This window comes from Apium graveolens, chromosome 7, assembly GCF_009905375.1.
Source record: "Apium graveolens cultivar Ventura chromosome 7, ASM990537v1, whole genome shotgun sequence".
NCBI classification, from domain to species: Eukaryota; Viridiplantae; Streptophyta; class Magnoliopsida; order Apiales; family Apiaceae; genus Apium; species Apium graveolens.
Genome location: NC_133653.1, coordinates 216,310,203 through 216,330,903, shown reverse-complemented (window position 1 = coordinate 216,330,903; position 20,701 = coordinate 216,310,203). Strand labels below are relative to the sequence as shown.

Genomic DNA, 20,701 nt, shown 5'->3' with positions numbered 1-20,701 from the left:
AGTCATAATACCTCGAATGAATATTATAAATAATATTCATTAAATAAAATAACGGAGTCATACATCCTCAAATGAATATTCAATTAATAATCATTAATAATATAACCGAGTCATAAGCCCTCGAATGAATATTCGAAATAATATTCAATAATAAAATAAAGGAGTCATAAGTCCTCGGATGAATATTCGAAATAATATTCAATAATAAAATAAAGTTATCGAATAAACTTTATTCGATTAATAGTTTTGAAAACTATAACCATATATATATATATAAATATATATTTAAAATCTACTCGGGATCCTCGACTCCCGGTTTTAGAAATTGTTTTCACCTTTGGGTCCCTATACTAAGGGTATATGCAAATTACTGATATTCTCTAGCATAGGTATTATCAACTGAACCAACAGATATATATGGCAAGAATACGAAACAGGCATGCATATGTACCATATCACATGCTACAATATATCGCAAGAATTTGCTAATAACAAATATGCATTTATCGCAAGATCATGCATATACACATATACATCACAACAACAGTATAACGGATAGAAAACTTGCCTAAGCGACTGGGGGTTACGAATGGCTCGGGACGAGTCTGGTAACCTATAAACAACAAGTAAGTTGGAATTAAACCAAAGTCACTTGTAAATCTATACTCTAACCAACTTAGACTCTAACGCTTGTTTTGCGCTTACTGATTCTCTTAAGTCACTCGAGTACCCTCGGCTCCACCATTTTTTTATAATTTAACCATTACAAGTTTTAAGGCGACTCCTTCGCGAGTGTCTTACCAACTGCCTAACACTCTTACCATAATTGTTTCATACACTAATTAACCCTTTTTGGTCTTTAACCTATGTTTCAAAGTAAGGCGAGGGGAAAAGTTTCGTTCGCGAAACGCCGTTACTTAAAACGGTCGTTTCTCCTAAACCGTAAATCGGAATCAAACGAACTACATATCAAAACGAAGCTCGTAACATGAACTATCTAAACATGGCAATGGTCATAATCTAGCAGGGAGTTCTCGGGTCCAGCAGGGAGTTCTCGGGTCCAAATGTTATGAACAAAAGCAGTCTAAAGTAAATCGGACATTACGACGGCTATGTTTACGCGATTTCCCAAATTTAAACCAATTCAAACAACCACAATTTCAACTCCAATTCACAACCCAATCAAACCTCCATCTAAACTACATTACAACAGCCCCAAATCAACTCATTATAATCAATTTACTTAATCCCAAAACTTGAATTTAAACTATACTACATTCTTTAACCAACTCTTAAGATTTCAACAAATCAACCACCACCATCCCAACCCAAACTCTTAAACAAACAAGTTTCAAGCTACTCTTTACCCTCACAACCATAATCAACCTAATATACAAATTAAATCTAGGGTTTTGAGATGATATACCTTCCTTGAAGTGGTGGGAGTAGCTATGAAGCCTTAAGAAGCCTTGAGGAGTCTTAGGAATGCTTGGATCTTAAAGGAAAAGTAAGAAAATCAAGTTAAAAACTTTGAAATCACTATTCATTGTCTTTTTCATTGATTTATTGGAGAATATTGAGAATGAATTAGAGGCTTAAAATCATAAGGTAGCCATAACTATGCATAAGGAAGACTAGAGAATTAACTCACCAATTTAGGAAGCTTGGATCTTGGATTTTGAAAATTCTTGCCTTTGAAATAGTAAAAAGCCGAGAGCAAGCTTTTGTTGAAGAGGAAGAAATGATTTTGTGTTTTGATGAAAATGATTTGTTTGGCTTGGTTGATTTGGTTTTGTTTTTGTTTTAGTTAATTACCTTTTTAGCCTTGAACTTTGTGTGGTTCTAATTCAACCACATCTCCTTCCTTCCCATGTCATGCTTATGTCATGCTATGATGTCATCTTTCCCTCTTTGTCCTCTTCTCATTGGTTGGGTGACATCATCCTCTCTAATCCCTTTGATTAACTTCCTAATTGTTTGCCTAATGACCGCTGATCTGTTATACGGTTCGCTTAACTTTCGTTTTCGTTTATCGTTTGAGGGATCATACCCGGGATCTTATTTCTTAGGTTCCCTTAACCTTTATCAATATATTATATTCCTTTTATGATCCTCTCTTGTAATCCTTTAATTTAAATCCTTCTTATCTTATTACCTTATACTCAATTCTTTTCGTATCTAGTGGATTTCCGGGAAAAATCAAAGTGTTCGGAATTGGATTCTGGTGATCTTTACATACCCTTATATACCATGTAGAGTACTAATAAAATCTCAGAATATCCATAACAGAACCCCTACATAGTGTGGCATGAAAAGTTTTCTCATTCAGCATAATCTGAAAAATCACTATTCATAAGGGTTTCAAAAATTTCCAAAAATTGGGGTTACTAAAAATATACACAGAGTTCCAGTTTATAACTGTATAAAAATATCGTTGCAAGGTGATCTCATATATCTAACCTTGTCTCAACGTTTTTCTGAAAATCTTTATCATTCATAAGATAATCATTAACTGGATATAAGTTGAAAATATGAAGTTACAAGATACTCCAATATACTTATATCTTTTCCGAATACTACTTGAACCACCACCGTTCAAGGTATAAACGGTTTCGAAAGTTCATCACATAGATGAGACTACAAGATAAGACTTGAATAGATTCAATCCTTGAAATGTTGTTTAAAAGAAATGAAGTTACGAGATACTTCATTTGAGGGAAACATCATTATAACCATTTGACCCTGTCAATGCCTCAGCAATCACCCATCCGTAGCCTTTCGATCGAATGCTCCGGGTAGTGTTGCAGAAATATCCAAACTGGATGATGAACTCATTACGGGAGTTTGCCGCGCCAGGAAGACCACTTACGATGATCAGTCGCAGTAGTGCAACCCCACCATTTTCTACATGTAGAGGAGAACCTGTCGGATTTACTTGTCAATCGAACACTGGACTCCTAAGGAATGGACCGTCTTAGCGGAACTTCCAGGCCATTTGGGCCAATATAATATGGCTGGGCCGACGCCACTCGACCACTTACGCCACTCCTAGTTCAGATGAAATCCATGACTCTGAAACGTAAAGCTTGTCCCTCTTTTCCCCAAGTAGAAACTTGTTGATACGGCTCCACCAAGAAGTCGTATCTAGATGGAAAGGAAAACTCACCGATATTTCCCAGGCGGTGCCTGTTAATGGATTAACTTGTTCTAAGAATTTTACCCGAGTGTTGGGTAAGTAATCAAAAACTCTTTTATCAAAACAGCAACCTTGTTGCGAATATGAAACACACCATAAAGCGGATCCCTCAGGTTTTGAGCGAGTATTTAAATCCCCTTCGAAAGGAGGATCTTAAATATAAAAATGAGTTTTGGGATCCGCCCTAACTTTTAAAATCATTTTGAAGACTCGAAAACATTTTAAAGAATATTTAGAGTAACGCTGATTTAATAAAATAAATCAGTCCCGATATGTTAGAAAGTATCTGAATATTATTATATAAATAATATTCCCATAAGGGTGATCCTTATGAAAATAATCGAGGTAGGAGTTTTAAAACTCATACTTGAAATTAATAATAAATAACCAAAGATATACTTATACGAAAGTATGATCTTTATTTGAATAATCGAAAATAAGTTTGATTATTGAAACATTATTCTTTAATAAAATAAACAATATTATTTAGTAAAAAGCGGAGTCATAAGTCCTCGAATGAATATTCAAAAATAATATTCATTAATAAAAATTAAGTTATCGAATAAACCTTATTCGATTAATAGTTTTGAAAACTATATCTATATATATATAAATATATATAATATACTCGGGAACATCGACTCCCGGTTTTAGAAAATGTTCACCTTTGGGTCCCCTATACTAAGGGTATACGCAATTACCGCTTATCTCTAGCATAGGTATTATGCAACTATAAGCATTGGAATCAACAGATAGATATCAAGATTACGAAACAGACATGCATATATCCCATATCAGCATGCTTCAATATATCGCAAGATTTGCTAATTAACCATCATGCATCTATCACAAGATAATACATATATATATATATACATCACAATAACAGTATAACGGGTAGAAAACTTGCCTGAGTGCTCCCGGATAGACTTAAGCTTAGAGTGGGTCTGATAACCTATGAACAACAACATAAGTCGGAATTAAACCCCGGTCGCTTAAGAAACTAGACTTTAACCAATTGAACCCTAACGTTCGCTTTTGCGCTTAATGATTCACTTAAGTCGCTCAAGTACACTCGGCTCCACCATTTTTAATAAATTAACCATTAAGAATTTTAAGGCGATTCTTTCGCGAGTACCCTACCAACTACCTATTCCACTTTAAATAATTGATTCATACTCCAATTAGTCATTTAAGGGCCTTAACCAAGGTTTCAAAGTAAGGCGAGGGGTAATGGTTCGTTCGCGAAATGCCGTTACTTAAAATGGTCGTTTCTCCTAAACCGTACATCGGATTCAAGCGAACCACATATCAAAATGAAGCTCGTAACATGAACTATCTAATAATGGCAATGGTCAAAACCTAACAGTGAGTTCACGGGTCCTGATGTTAAGAACAAAAGCAGTCTAAGGTAAATCGGGAATTACGACGGCTATGTTTACGCGATTACCAAATTTAAACCATTCCAATCAATTCACAATTCAACCCACAATCACCACTACAACCAAACTTCATCCATTCTTTACTACAACAGCCCCAACAACTCAAGATTTCCAATTTATACTACTTCTCAATCATGAACTAAGAGCTTACTTAAGTTCATTAACTAATAATCAAGATTTACCATTCCAAAAACATTACAAAACCAACCAATCTCAAAATATTCAATAACCATGCTTCTCATGAACTATACTACTCATAACAAGCTCTTAACATTCAATAACTATGCTAGGTTAAGAGATTATACCTTCCTTGTGAGTAGGAGTAAGTAATGAGCTTGGAACAACCTTGGAAAATCCTTACTAAAGCTTTATCTAAGCAAAAACACAAGATCAAAATTTCAAGTTCTTGAAAAACACTATTCACTCTCTTCTTCCATGAATTATTGGAAGAGATTGTGAAGGAATTGGAAGCTTAGATTCATAGGATATCTATATCTATGTACAAGGAACCTTAGATAGTTACCTCACTAATTAACAAGGCTTGGAACTTGGTTTTTGAATTTTCTTCTTCCTTGAAATGGAAAAGGCCGAGAGCTTCTTCATGAAATGGGGAAAGTCAACTTGTGTTTTGTGTTTTTGATTTGTTTTGCTTGGTTGTTTCTTTTTGTTTTGCTTTGCATGGTAAAATATGTGTGGCTTGTAATCAACCAACAATCCCTCTATTTGTCATGCTTATGTCACCATGTCTATGTCATCCATTTGCCACATGTCTCTTCCTTGTGGTTTGATGATGTCACAATCCTTGGCTTCTTGTACAAGCTTGTCTCTTGGTCGCTTATTTGTTTTACGGTTCGCTTAACTTTCGTTCTCGTTTATCGTTTGAGAGATCATACCCGGGATCTTATTACTTGGGTTCCCTTAAACCCTTATTAATAATTTATATTCCTTTTATGATCCTCTTTTATAATCCTTGAATTTAAATCCTTTTAATCATGTTACCTTATACTCAATTCTTTCGGTATCTGGTGGATTTTCGGGAAAAATCAAAGTGTTCGGATTTGGATTCTGACGATCTTTACATACACTTATATACCATATAGAGTACTAATAAGACCTCAGAATATCAATAAAAGAACTGCTACATTGTGTGTCATGAAAAGTTTTCTTATTCAGTATAATCAGCAAAATCACTGTTCATAAGGTTTACAAAAAGTCCAAAATTTTTTGGGGTTATTATACAGGCCGAGGCCCATCTTCTCCCTGAACGTTGGAATACAGAAGGGACATAACGCCCCCTTTTCACTCCCGTCTTTATGGTAAGTAACGGACGAGCAATCATGGCAGAATTGGGTATAAAACCCCTTGAGAAGTAAGACAAAACATACAGATGCTCTCAAACACTCTGCTTTTCTTGTATTCTTTACCCACTTCTACAACCAGATTCTTATTCTCACACCGAAGGTGAATCGGGGGTACAAACCCTCGCATTCTCTTCACTTTCAGATATTAGCCGAAGCCACCTTCAAGGAAGCCGAAGCCTGTTCAAACACCCGAAGAAATCTGGGCGTAACATTTGGCGCCGTCTGTGGGAACTACGAGAGTTACAAGCCGAGATAACGAGAGCATGGCAGAAATAATTGATGAGCATTCACCGCCACCAGGTTTTTCCGACAAGGGACAACCCTCCACCCTAGTGGACGAAGATGGATTCATCATATTGACCCCTGACGAAGAAGCCTTAATCCTAAAGATCCGGGCAGAAAAAGCCGCGGAGAAGGGCAATGCCAAAACTGATCAAGCAGAAAAGGAACCAGAAGCCCGCACGAAGCGAAGAGAGGCTAATGCGTTACGACTGAAGGCCCTGCAGCTTCAAATGGAAGAAATCGAACTGCAAGAAAAGACCCTACGTGAAGCAATGCAGGCCGACGCGCAAGGAAGAATAAATAAGGATAGGAGATCGAAGGGTGCATGATGAAGAAGATGAGTCTGACTCTGATTCGCATTCCCGAAGGAAGAGAACGAAGCAACCCTTCTCATCTGATTCGGACGAGGAGCCCGACGGGTCCCGCCTCAGGCTCACTCGTCTAGAGAAGGCCTTGTTGGCGATAGGAGGGCCGACAGAGAACCGGTCGTGACCCAATAAATTGAGCAGTATCAACCCCCACCGGGCGAAGAAAGGCAATTCCCTAAGATGAGTGAGTTTAGCGAAAAGGGAGACCCTGAAGACCACTGCGAAAAGTATGAGTTACTGATGATTGGGATGGGTCACAATGATATCATGTTGTGCAAAATGTGCAAGACCTATCTGAAGGGGTCAGCTTCGATATGGTATAGATTCCTCAAGCCTAGGTCCATTGGATCCTACGAGCAACTGAAGAGGAAGTTTTTGAAGTACTACTCTCACCTGTGCCGAAAGGTGAAGGACAGTGAAGCCCTGGTCCACTGCAAACAGAGGGAGAACGAGGAGTTGGGGGATTATCTCGCTCGGTTTAAGGAGGAAGCTGGGATGGTTACTAACCTGGACAAGGGCAAAGTAATGGGCTTCTTGACGGCAGGGCTGGACCCCTATAAAGGTAAAAATCTTCGTTCATATCTTTACAATTTCCCCTAGATCCCTGAATGATATATATGTGAGGGGCGAGAACATTCGCCGAAAAATAGAGAGTATTGGGGGGTATAAGGATTCCTGAAGGGATGACCGATTAAAGCGAGTTGACAGATACGAAGGCTCAAGATCAGGCTCCGACCGAAGAGATGGTAGGAAAGAAGGGAGAAAAGAAATGGATCGAGGGGCCGAACGGCTACGAGATAGAGATTCGGCCGTGTTCACCCCTTTGAATGCGCTGATCTCCAAGATTCTCCATGAAATCAAGGGCAAACCCGGATTTGTCCGCCCGGCTAAAATTAAGGTCCCAAACCATAAGAAGAACCCTGATAAATACTGTGATTATCACAAGGACAAGGGGCATAACCCCGATGAGTGCTATCACCTCAAAAGGCTCATTGAGTGTATGATCAAAGACGGCGAACTTAATCAGTTCATCCGAGATCTGAGAGACGGACTTGGGCCGAAGGAGAATCAAGAGGAGAGGGTGGAGGCCGAGGAGCCACAATGAAGGGATAGGATAAGGGGCGAAGTAAAAACTATATTAGGGGGCAGCATCCTAGACAAGGATAGCAAGACAGCCAAGAAAAAATACGCCCGACAAGTGTACAATCTCTACCAGTTCGGTCAGGCAAAGCCCCATATGCCTATGACCTTTAACACTGAAGACTATGAGAATGTCATCCACCCGCACGAGGACGCCCTTATTATAAATCTTATCATCGGGTAGAATAAAATATGGAAGGTGATGGTAGATACTGGGAGTTCGGCCAACATACTGTTCCACAAAACCTACTGCAAGATGAACTTGGCTGGAGAGCAGTTAGAACCCTGCAATGAGGCTCCCCTTTACGCCATTGGAGGACATCCCATTCAGTTTGAGGGAACAATCACTCACCCTGTCCTCCTGGGAAAATTGCCATATGCTGTTGAGAAGCCGGTAAAGTTTTATGTGGTTCGGATAGAGAGCCAATACAATGCCATATTCGGAAGACCCTTTCCGTCGACCTTCGAAGCGGTGGAGTCTATACCCCATCTTAAACTCAAGTTTCCAACCGAAAGAGGGGTATGAGAAATGAGGGGCGATCAAAAAATCTCCAGAATCATAATGTTGAAAGACCTGGAGAAGGATCAAGAATACGAGGGGTCGGATGAAATGGGAAAGAGAAAGCGGGCTGAAGCTGAGCCTAGTGGAAGCCGGGAAATATTGAATATCGAGTTGGAAAAGTTTGGAGCGGATCTCTTGAGCCCGATCACCGAACCCACGGCGGGAACCGAAGAGGTAGAATTGTACGTGGGCCAATTGGAAAAAATGGTTTGGATTGGGAAAAACATGGGGGCAGATCTGAAGAAAAATGTAGTAGCTGTCATCCGGAAATACCATGATGTATTCGCCTGGGTGCCGGAGGACATGCCCGGGTTGGATCCCAAGACGGCTAAGCACTACTTGAATGTGCAACCTGAGGCTAAACCGGTGAAGCAGAAGAAGAGGACATTTGCAGTTGAACGACAGAAGGTTATCGAAGCCGAAGTAGAAAAACTGTTGAAAGCCAAGTTCATCGAGGAAATTGAATACCCTGACTGGATAGCCAATGTGGTGGTTATCAAGAAGTCAAATGGGAAGTGGATGTGTGTGTGGATTATACGGACCTCAATAAGGCATGTTCGAAGGACCACTACCCCTTGCCCAGCATCGATCAGCTGATAGACGCTACGACAGGTTACGAGGTACTTAGTTTTTTGGATGCTTTTTCTGGCTATCATCAAATTGCTATGAATGACAAGGATGTGCCCAAGACAGCGTTCAGAACTCCGAAGGGGACTTATGCTTATATTAAGATGCCCTTCGGACTGAAGAACGCTGGAGCCACATTCCAGCGAATGGTAAAAAAGGTCTTCAAAGAACAGATCGGCCGGAACATGGAAGCATATGTGGATGACATGATTGTAAAATCACTACTCCAAGATCATGCTGAAGACTTGTAAGAGTGCTTCGAGATGCTCCGGAGAAACAACATGAGGATCAACCCGAACAAATATACCTTCAGAGTCTCCAGCGGTAAGTTCCTCGGCTATATGGTCAGCGCCCGGGGGATAGAGGTGAACCCTGAAAAAATTGAAGCAGTTATTGATATGGAAGCCCCTAAATGCATCAGAGACATCCAGAAGCTGAATGGCCGACTCGCCGCCCTTCGGCGTTTCATCTCCCGATCAGCCGAAAAGGCACTCCCTTTCTTCGTCGTGCTTAAGGGATCAAAGAATTTTGAGTGGGGTACCGAGTGTCAAAGGGCGTTCGAAGAAGTGAAAGAATACTTAACCAAGGCACCACACTTGATGCGGTCTGACCCGAAGGAAACTCTCCAGCTTTACCTAGCTGTGTCCGATAGAACCTTAGGGGCAGTGCTTGTGAAAAATTATGAAGGCAATCAACACCCCGTGTTCTACGTGTCCCATATCCTCAAGGATGCAGAGACGAGGTACCCCAATACCGACAAATTTGCATATGGGTTGGTTATGGCCTCCCGAAAATTATGACATTACTTTCAGAGCCGAACGATTCAGGTTGTCACTAGTCAACCCTTGAAGAAGATTTTTACAAGGCCCGAAGCCTCGGGAAGGGTAGTAGCCTGGTCCATCGAACTTGGGGAATTTGATCTTGAGTATGTCCCCAGAACGGAGATCAAGGCCCAAGCTCTGGCTGACTTTATGGTCGAGTGCACGTTCTCCGGGCCGCAGGATCTCGCGTCTGGCGAACAGCTCATTCTGACCCCCATAAAATGGAAACTCTTTGTAGATGGGTCGGTAGCTGGGGAAAAGTGTGGGGCTGGCTTAATTCTCTCCAGCCCCGAAGGGTTTGAGATATGCCAGGCTATAAGATTCGTCTTTCCTCTGACAAACAATGAAGCAGAGTACGAAGCACTCCTCGCAGGGATGGAGCTGGCTCAAAGCCTAGAGGCGAAACACCTAAGGGCCTTCAATGACTCTATACTGGTTGTAAAGCACTTCTCTGGGGAATATGAGCAGAGAGACCCCCGAACGAAAGCTTACGCCACCAAGGTAAAAGATGCTTCTCTGTCATTTGAAACTTTTGAGCTAAGCCAAATTGGCAGGGAGAATAATGGACGGGAAGACGCCCTTTCCAGGCTAGCCTCGGCTGAGACACATAACCTAACTGGTTCCATCTACCTCACCGAAGCCAAGACGCCTTCGATAGAGAAGAAAGAATGTCTGGAGATTCGCCAGGGGAACGATTGGATGACTCCCCTAAGGAACTTTCTGGAGAAGGGTATCCTACCTCCGGACCGAAGGGAAGCGCTAAAGATAAAGTACAGAGCGTCGAACTATACAATCATTAATGGGCGGATGTATCGCCGATCAGTCAGTCAGCCCCTCCTGAGATGCCTAAACACCGAAGAACAACGTCAAGCTCTTGAGGCAGTGCACGAAGAAATTTGCGGTGAGCATCTGGCCGGTCGATCCCTCCCCTTCAAAATCCTTTGCCAGGGATTCTTCTGGCCAACCCTGAGGGCCAATGCCAGCGAGTATGCCAAGAAGTGTGTACAGTGCCAATTGTTCGTCACTGTCCTAAGGCAGCCCCCAGAAGAAATGACTTCCGTTCTAAGTCCCATTTCATTCTCCGTGTGGGCCATGGACATAGTTGGCATTCTCCCAACTAGCACGAAGCAAGCGAAGTATTGCATAATCACCATTAATTACATGACCAAGTGGGTCGAAGCCCGACCTTTGTCGGCCATAACCGAAGAAGCGACAAAAAAGTTCTTCCCAGAACAAATTATTCTCCGATTTGGAATTCCGAAGACTTGCATCTCTGATAATGGGACTCAGTTTATTGGGAACAAATTTTGCAAGTTCCTGCACCACTTCGGAATTGAACAAAGATTTAGCTCAATCGCCCATCCGCCAAGGAATAGGGCAATCGAAGCGGCAAACAAAGTAATCTTTTGAGGGATAAAGAAGAGGCTGGGCGAGGCTAAAGGAAGGTGGGCAGAAGAACTCCCTTGGATCTTGTGGGCCTACCGAACGACCCCTAGGACTTCAACAGGCAAAACTCCTTTCAGAATGGCCTTTGGAACCAAAGCCCTGGTCCCAGTCGAAGTAGGATTAGAATTTTACCAAATTGAGGTCTACAATATAGAAACCAACAGCTTCAGGCTAAGGGCGAACGTGGACTTATTGGAGGAAGAAAGAGAAGCTGCCCACTAAAGGAACATGAAATACTTGCTACAAGCGGCCCAACATTATGACTCCAACATTAAGAGTATGAGACCTAGTCCTGAGGAAGCTGGCTGCTTCTATGCCCACCAAACAAGGAAAACTTCAGCCTAACTGGGAAGGGCCTTACAAGGTGACCGAGATCGTTCACCCAGGAACCTACAAGCTTGAAACACTATCAGGCGAAGCAATCAAAAACACCTGGCATGCCAGTCGCCTTCGAAAGTTTTATCAGTAAGAAATTTCTTTAAAAGTTAAATTTGTACATGAATTTTATATGAGCAGTGTAAGTAGTTCAATCATAAATAAAAATGCACTTTCTGTCATATTTCTTTATTAAGTACCAAATGCGCGGCCGCGGGAGTATTATCTAGGGGCCATCCCGAAGATGATAAACTCTCCGGCCGCCACCTTTGTCTAATTTATGAATGAAACATGTATAGCTAAGAACAGAGGGGAAATCCCATGTAAATCAAACATCCTTCACTCCACCACCATTATTTAATTTGCAATCAAACGGTAAGGATGAACAAAGAACCTTAAGGGGCAATCCTAAGATAATACCTTTTCCTTCGTCCTTATTGTTAGTGATATTAAATTAGTCCGAAGGAAACACTGTCTAGGGGCAATCCCAAAGAAGACATGATCTTTCGGCCTCAATCATGCATTTATTCAAAGCGATGACGTCCTGGTCTAGGGGAGACCTCGAAGAAGACCAGTCCCTCCTCTTTATTAGCCGAAGGAACAGGGATGCTGATCGGGCCACGGGGTCTTGTGTAGTAAGGCAATAAAAATTGCTAAGGCAAATAAGCCAAAGATGCGATTCGTTTTTTTTAAATTGCTAAGGCGAATAAGCCAAATATGCGATTCGTTTTTTTTAAAATTGCTAAGGCGAATAAGCCAAAGATGCGATTCATTTTTTTTAAATTACTAAGGTGAATAAGCCAAAGATGCGACTCGTTTTCTTAAAATTGCTAAGGCGAATAAGCCGAAGATGCGATTCGGTTTATTAAAATTGCTAAGGCAAATGAATAAAGCCGAAGATGCGATTCATTCTTTTAAAATTATTAAGGCAAATAAAGACAAAGATATAGTTCATTTATTAAAATCGTTATGGCAAATGAATAAGGCTAAATACACGGTTAAAATAAAAGAAACAATGCTGATAAAAAGACGAAAGATGCAATAAAATATAAAAACCTGAAGGCTAGTTAAATTACAAAAGCTCGAAGGCAGGAGTATCAATTACAAAAAATGAAATTACAAGCAAAGAAGATGAACGAAGGAAGCCGCTACAAGAGTTGGGTGTGACCATGGAAACACCAACGGCAAACTTCGCCACAAGATCATCTTCAGTCATATCAAGCACCTCGGTTCCGGAAGCTTAGGCCTGGGGGTCTTCATCCGAGAGCTCTTCATCTTCGCCGGAGGAGACAGGAGTGGCTTCAACTGCTGGCCGGCCGATAGGATCCTCCAGGCTGTCACCCAGCAGCTGCTTATAATCCCAGTTCAGGCCATGAGCCTTCTCCAGGACATAGTCAGCGCTGAACTGGAAGCAGCGCTCCTCCGTCCGGTCCAGCTGTTTTTGCTTCTTCTGAAGCTCCTTGTGGGACTTTTTCAGCTAGACGTTCCGGTGGGAGATCCTCCGGTTTGCCTTCTCGAGGGCCTCCTCCAGCCTGTCCCTGTCTCCCTTTAGCACGGTGGCCTGACTGTCCAGGACCTCGTTCTGGGTTTTCACCCTTTTGAGTTCTTCCTCGGCCTCTGTCGCCCTCTTTTCCAGCTCCTTCACATCGGCCATCCGAGTCTCCATGTCCCGAACTTTGTCCTCCACGGCCGCAGCCCAAGGAGCATCCTGCAAAAAAGACAAGGCAGAAGCATTAAATGAAGGAAGAGAAAGGTGTCGAAGCACCAGTGAGTATGTGTGTTCTTATTGCTGGAATTGGTGGCCGTCAAATCCACCCGGCCAGCACGACGGGCGATGGTATAAAACCCCAGGCTTTTCGGGTTCCTCCGGAAGTCGTAATGCCACTAGAATACCTCGGAGTTAGAGTAACTCCAGCATGGAGGTACCTATTCTGGAAGCAGTTACTGTGGATGAACCCATTGGGGTCCATCTGCCCCAAAGCAATGCCTATTTGTTTGAAGAGATGCTTCACGATCTTCAGTGTCGGCACTCGGAAGCCGCACTTGAACACCGCCTCCGAAATCTCGACAGCACAGTCGTCGTACCCCTCGGCACTCTAGGCGTATCGTAAATCCGTTCATTCTCATTGGGGGTGTAGAGCCAGAAGAAGTTCCGAGGGATGTAGAAATCAGAATACATCTGAATTATCCTCTCCTTCAACAGCTCCGACCGGTTGTTCATCGCCGGATAATTCGCCGCCGATCCAAAGAGACCCCGACCCGTTCGCTCGGGGCGAATAGAAGATGTTCCCACCAAAGTGCCAGAACGTGGGTCCCAAGTCTATGGAGGGCGATTCGCTCGATCCATGTCCCTGTATTTGGAAATAGAGAGACATTAGTCCATGTACTCGGGACAAGACAAAGGAAAAATAAAAAATGATAAAAGGCCGAGTACATGTCCTAGCACCGAGCGAACAAAAAAAGAATCTGGAGTCGGCTCCTGAAGGATGTTCTAAAAGGCAAGTTTCCCGAAGGAAGTTCTTGCCCCCAAAAACCCTTCGCCTGCCATCTTTAAACTCTAAACCGCCTATCTGCCCCTGGGTCGGCTCCCGAAGGACGTTCTTAGGCCAAGAACCCCCCAAAGAGAGTTCTTGGCTAAAAAACGCCTCGCATGCCATCTTTAAACCCATGGAAGGCCCCAGAAACTACCAAAACCCTAAAACTACTGAAACCCAGAAAATCCTATTGCCTACCCAGGAGTACCCCATAAAACCAAAAAATCCCAAAAACACAACAACAATATACACTTAAAAAGCCCAGGAAAAAGAAACCACTAGACTCGCATGCAAAACCCGTAAAACTCGAAACTTGCATGGAAATACGAGGAACACTGAGAAAAGAAGAGGGACTTACTAATTTGAAGATGCTCCTGGATTGAAATGGGGTGATCTGGAAAAGTCGAGTTGTTGTTGCCTGTGACTTATGAACTTGACGACGATTGTTGTTGTGGAGAGAAATTGAAAGTGTTGAAAAGGAAAAGAAATGCGCAATGGCCCTTATATAGGCGCCCAAAAAGATTTTAAAAAGGCGATGTTTGGGGGGGTTTTAAAACGGACGTCCCATATTAAAACAGTTGAGATTCAATGGCTGAGATTAATCCATGAAATGACATGCCAACAGCTGTCACTTTAATGCACTACAAGTTTCCACAAGCTTGCCACGTGTACCAACGAAGATCGAGGCGAAACTGAAGCAGTCTCCCTAGGGTTTCTTCGCCCCAATATGGACCTGAATTGATGTCCGTCGGCTCGCCCGAAGGGCCAGCCGAAGGATAGGGACATGTTGACTATGGGCCCAATAAGGCCTACTGAGTGAAGGCCCATCGGATGATCCGACCATTGGGCCGAAGGTCCACCAGACCCATAAGCCGAAGGCCCATCTTCTCCCTGAACGTTGGAATATAGAAGGGATATAACGCCCCCTTTTCACTCCCGCCTTAATGGTAAGTAACGGACGAGCAATCATGGCAGAATTGGGTATAAAACCCCTTGAGAAGTAAGACAAAACAGACAAATGCTCTCAAACACTCTGCTTTTCTTGTATTCTTTACCCACTTCTACAACCGGATTCGTATTCTCATACCGGAGGTGAATCGGGGGTACAAACCCTCGCATTCTCTTCATTTTCAGGTATTAGCCGAAGCCACCTTCAAGGAAGTCGATGCCTGTTCAAACACCCGAAGGAATCTAGGTGTAATACTTCTATTTATATTATAATAGCAGTATAGTGGACAGATGATGTGGCAGGCTTAAAATTATTTTCACTTGATTCTTAGCTAATGGTACAACATTTTTGAATTTTCAGGCGTCTGGAGTTTGCTCGCCTTCGATCCCTGCATGACTTATTTTTTTAACTTCCATGTTTGTTAAGTAAACACATCTCCCGTCTCAAGACAATAGATTACATCTCCAATTTACATATTTGTACGAACAATCTGTCAATATATTAAATGGAAGTTGAGAATGCATCTCATATTTTTCAACATTATAGCAAATTCTATGAGTAAAAAGTGCCGCCTTAGACCTAGTTATGATAAAAATCTTAAACTCCATATTTTAGTTGAATTTTTTCCTCTTTTATTTTCTTTTGAAGGATTTTTGTTGAAGTTTAAATTAAATAATGTTCCATTTTTTAATCCCTAAAAAATCTTTTTTTAGATATATTAAAAAGTAAAATTATATTATGTATTATGGATTGAAGAATTAATCAATATTATAATTAATTATAATGTCTAAAAATAACTTTTTTAGTATTACAATTTACGTCTAAAAATTAAAATTAATTTAAATAAAACCGAGTTAGTAGTATCTAAGAAAAATAAATATTTACTTTTTCACAAGTTTAATGAACAATAAAATGCGAGATCACAGAGTATTTTTTTCAGTTTAATTAATTGATGTGTATTGACGCCTCTAAACTCGCCTCTATCAACCAAAGATTGATTTCATTAGCTTCATTTATTTTTGATGTTTTAGTAAAACACAATTAAAAAAAATTAACTATTAACTTGGTCCATATTTAAAAGTAAATTGCACTCATCCTAATTTCAGTTAAAGCTAAATGATCATTTGTATAGTGAGACTTCAAACCGATTAATGGTAAAAGGGAGAAAAATATTGTACATTATTATTGAAATTACATTTTGTTATATATATTTGAGATGTCATGTCTAATATGTTTCATGTTTAGTTTTTAGATCTTAACAAACAGGAAATATCAGTACTTACTGGAATCAGTACTTAATGGAAGTCGGAATTTAAGGATATCAGAACTTATATTATCAGAAGATAAATATCAGAAGATGGATATCAGAACTTAAGTACGAGAGGACTAACAGTTAAGGAAGAAAGCCGATTTACAGGAAAGAAAATCAAGACTAATACAAAAGAAGATATGCATGGAAAGAGTTAGAGGACTGAAAGAATTGTATAAGATATCTGATTGATATATTTTAGGAGACAAAATTATATTCCATATCAATTAGAAGTTATCTTGTAACTGTGTACTATATAAACAAAGACATAGGTTTACACTATATGTGTTATCATTATCGAGAAGATCATACATTGTAACCTAGCAGCTCTCGTGATATTTGTTCATCACTGAGAGAGAACAGTTCCATTGTAACATAGTTATTATATCGAATATATATGTTTACTGTTACTTGTGTTCGAAATCGATTTGATTATATTCTACACTGTATTCAACCCCCTTCTACAGTGTTGTGTGACCTAACAATTGGTATCAGAGCCTATCTTTTAACATACATACAGTAAAGATCCAAAAAATCATGTCTGAAGAAGCAGAAAATCCAACCAAGCCCACCAAAACTGAAGAAACTTAAAACATTCAAATCTACTGTCGATATGAGACTATTAGGGTTCCCATTCTGAGACTTTCTAAGTATTCCATATGGAAAATGAAGATGGCTATGTTTCCGGAAGCTACTGATCCAGAATACCTTGACAGAATTAATGAAGGACCGCATAAGCCAACCAAGCTCCCTGTTATAGTTGCAGATCAGCCAGCAAAGACCATACCAAAGGATAAAAATGAGTATACAGCTGAAGATATCTCATCCATTGCCAAAGATGCAAAGGTAAGGCATTTGTTGCATAGTGCCATTGATAATGTCATGTCAAACAGGGTAATTAATTGCAAGACTGTAAAGGAGATATGGGATGTCTTGGAGACAAGATGCCAGGGATCTGATGCAATCAAGAAGAACAAGAGGACTATACTCACTCAAGAGTATGAGCACTTTGACTCAAAAGCTGATGAGTCATTAACTGACTTATATGACAGGTTTGTCAAACTCTTGGATGATCTGTCACTGGTGGACAAGGAATATGATCCTGAAGATTCAAATCTAAAATTCCTTTTAGCTCTTCCTGAAAGTTGGGATTTGAAGTCTACTACTATAAGAGACACATATGCTCTTGATGAAACTACTCTTCATGAAATTTATGGTATGCTCAAGACTTATGAACATGAGATGGATCAAAGAAGCAAGAGATATGGGAGAAAGTCAAGGACATTTGCTCTTAAGGCTGAGGAGAAATCCCCCAAAGTGGTTGTCTCAAAGAAAGGCAAATGAAAAGCTCTCATCATAAAGTCTGATTCAGAATCATCAAGTTCTGATGATGATGAATCAGAAACTGAAAGTTTAAATAGATGTTGATGAATAGATGATGAAATTGTGTGCTCTTATGGTGAAGGGTATCACAAAGATAGCCTACAGGAAATTCAGAAGGGGAAAGAAGTTTTTCAAGAAAGGTGGAAGTACTGATAAGAAAGGGTTCAGAAAGTATGAAGGCAAAAGTGCAAAGTCTGACAGAGGAGACAATTCAAATGTCAAATGCTACAATTGTGGTGAAAGAGACCACATATCTCCTGACTGCAAGAAATGAAAGAGTGACAAAGGAAAGGCACTTGTCACAAAGAAGAAAAGCTGGACAGATTCTTCAGATTTTGAAGATGAGGTGAATTATGCTTTAATGGCAAATGCAGATGGCAGCCCTGAAACTGCTGAATTAAAGGTACCTCAAATAACTTATGCCTTTCATACTGATGATATTACTGAGTTGAGATTATATCTTAAAACCATGTTTATTAGCTACAGACATCAAACTTTAACATGTGAAAGATTAAATTCTGAAAATCTTGCTTTTAAGAAAAGGAATGATTATTTAGAAAAGGAGTTAGTTATGTTCCATCAAACTCAGAAAGAAAGAGATGATGCTTTTTATGTTAGAGATGAATTGCTAAAATTGAATAAATCTCTAAAAACTGAGTTAGAAAAAGAAAAAGAGATTATCAGGACTTGGACTAACTCTGGCAGAATAACTCAGAATTTATTAAGTAGTGGAAACTGGAAAGAGGGCTTAGGTTATGGTGATGATAAAAGTGAAAAAGGAACTGAACAAATTGAGCCAATTGTTGTTAAATAAACTGCTAAGCCAAAGGTAAATCCTGTTAAGTTTGTAGCTAAAATTGTAAAGTCTGATTCTAAAAAGATGAAAGAGTCTGTGACAGAAGTTAAGGAGAAGTCAACTTCTGACAAATTAGAACAGGATAAACCAGCTGAAGTCAACATAGGTTTAATGACAAAGAAGCAGCTTAAGCATAAGCTGAAAGAAACAAGGAATGTTAACAAGGTTGAGGCAGCTAGAAAAAATAGGAATGGAAAGGAAGGTGTGAATAAAAGCAATAATTATATGCCTGTTCCTAATGCTCCTAGAAAGAAATGTTATAACTGTGGAAACTCTAACCATCTTGCTTCTTTTTGCAGGAAGAATAAGAATATAAACTCTTTACCTCCTAAGTCTGGAGTTAAGAGTCAGTTCGTTAGGTTTAAGCCACAAAATCCTTGTTTTTATTGTGGAAGTTTATGGCATTCCATTTATACTTGTAAGGAATATCATAGTTTATACTATGATTATTATCAAATAAAACCTTATTTGAAGAAAGTTGCTTTAATTCCTTCTAGTGTAAAGTCTGATGCAAAGTCTGATATAAGTTCTGATAAATAGCATGTTGGCATAACCTCTGATATTAAATCCGCTGCAAATGCTAACAAACTTAAAAAGGCCAAAGGATCCAAGCAAGTCTGGGTCCTTAAAACTAACCATTAGTGGTCTTTGTGATTGCAGGGCAACAGGAAAAACATCCTAGTACTGGATAGTGGATGTTCAGGACATATGACTGGAAATAAAGCCCTGCTTTCAAACTTTGTGGAGAAAGTTGGCCCAGGAGTTTTTTATGGAGATGGCAACATGGGAAAAACTCTGGGATATGGCAGTATTAATCTTGGGAATGTCATCATTGGAACAGTAGCTCTTGTCTCAGGACTTAAACACAATCTGCTGAGTGTGAGTCAAATCTGTGACAGAGGTTATCATGTGGATTTCTTTGAAGAACAATGTGAAGTTGTAAGCAATTCTACATGCAAAGTGGTTCTAAAAGGTTACAGGCATGGTAACATTTATGAAGCCAGGCTTTCAACAAGTTCGGATGGTTCTGCATTATGTCTATTGAGTAAAGCATCAACTGAAGAAAGCTGGAATTGGCACAAAAGACTCTCTCATTTAAACTTCAATAACATAAATGAGCTTGTAAAGAAAGATCTTGTGAAGGACTGCCAAAATCAGTATTTGCTCCTGATGGCGTTTGTGATTCATGTCAAAAGGAAAAACAAAGAAAATCTTCTTTCAAGAACAAAATTGAGTCACCAATTCTTGAGCCTTATCACCTACTGCATGTTGATCTATTTGGTCTAGTCAATGTCATGTCTATTGCAAAGAAGAAATATGCTATGGTTATAGTGGATGAGTTCACTAGATACACTTGGGTGTACTTCTTGCACAAGAAGAATGAAACTGCATTTACTCTAACTGATCATGTCAGACAGCTGGATAAGTTGGTCAAAGATTCTGTTAAAATTATAAGAACTGATAATGGAACTGAGTTCAAGAATTTAATCATGGAAGAGTTCTGCAAAGAGCATAGAATCAAATAGGAATTTTCTACACCTGGAACACCACAGTAAAATGGAGTTGTAGAAAGAAAGAACAGAACTCTCATTGAAGCTGCACGAACTATGCTTGATGAAGCAAAGTTGTCAACCTACTTTTGGGATGAAGCTGTGCAGACTACTTGTTTTACACAGAATACAACACTCATAAACAAGCAAGGAAAAATACCATATGAGATGGTGAAGAAAAAGAAGCCAAATCTGAAATACTTTCATGTATTTGGTTGCAAGTGTTTTGTTCTTAAGACTCATACTGAGCAGCTATCAAAATTTGATCTAAAAGCTGATGAAGGAATTTTTGTTAGATATCCACTTTCCACAAAAGCCTTCAGAGTCTATAATTTAAGAACAAGGGTTGTCATGGAATCTATCAATGTATCTTTTGATGATAAGAAGATTACTGGACTTGAAGATTTCAATGATCACGATCAGCTGAGATTTGAAAATGAAGACTTAAACTCTGATCCTGTAAGTACTGATGTCATTGAATCTGTGGTAACAACTCCAAA

General features: G+C 40.0%; 2 protein-coding genes across 2 annotated transcripts; both read left to right on the top strand.

Annotated features, from left to right (window-relative positions):
* The first annotated feature begins 6,829 nt into the window (after positions 1-6,829).
* LOC141674474 (uncharacterized) lies at positions 6,830-7,754 on the top strand. Its single transcript, XM_074481178.1, has 2 exons — positions 6,830-7,211; positions 7,378-7,754. Exons 1-2 carry the CDS (start codon positions 6,830-6,832, stop codon positions 7,752-7,754), a joined length of 759 nt encoding a protein of 252 aa, XP_074337279.1.
* Positions 7,755-9,949: 2,195 nt separating this feature from the next.
* LOC141674473 (uncharacterized) lies at positions 9,950-11,209 on the top strand. Its single transcript, XM_074481176.1, has one exon. The coding sequence runs from the start codon at positions 9,950-9,952 to the stop codon at positions 11,207-11,209; it is 1,260 nt and encodes a 419-aa protein (XP_074337277.1).
* The last annotated feature ends 9,492 nt before the right edge of the window (positions 11,210-20,701 follow it).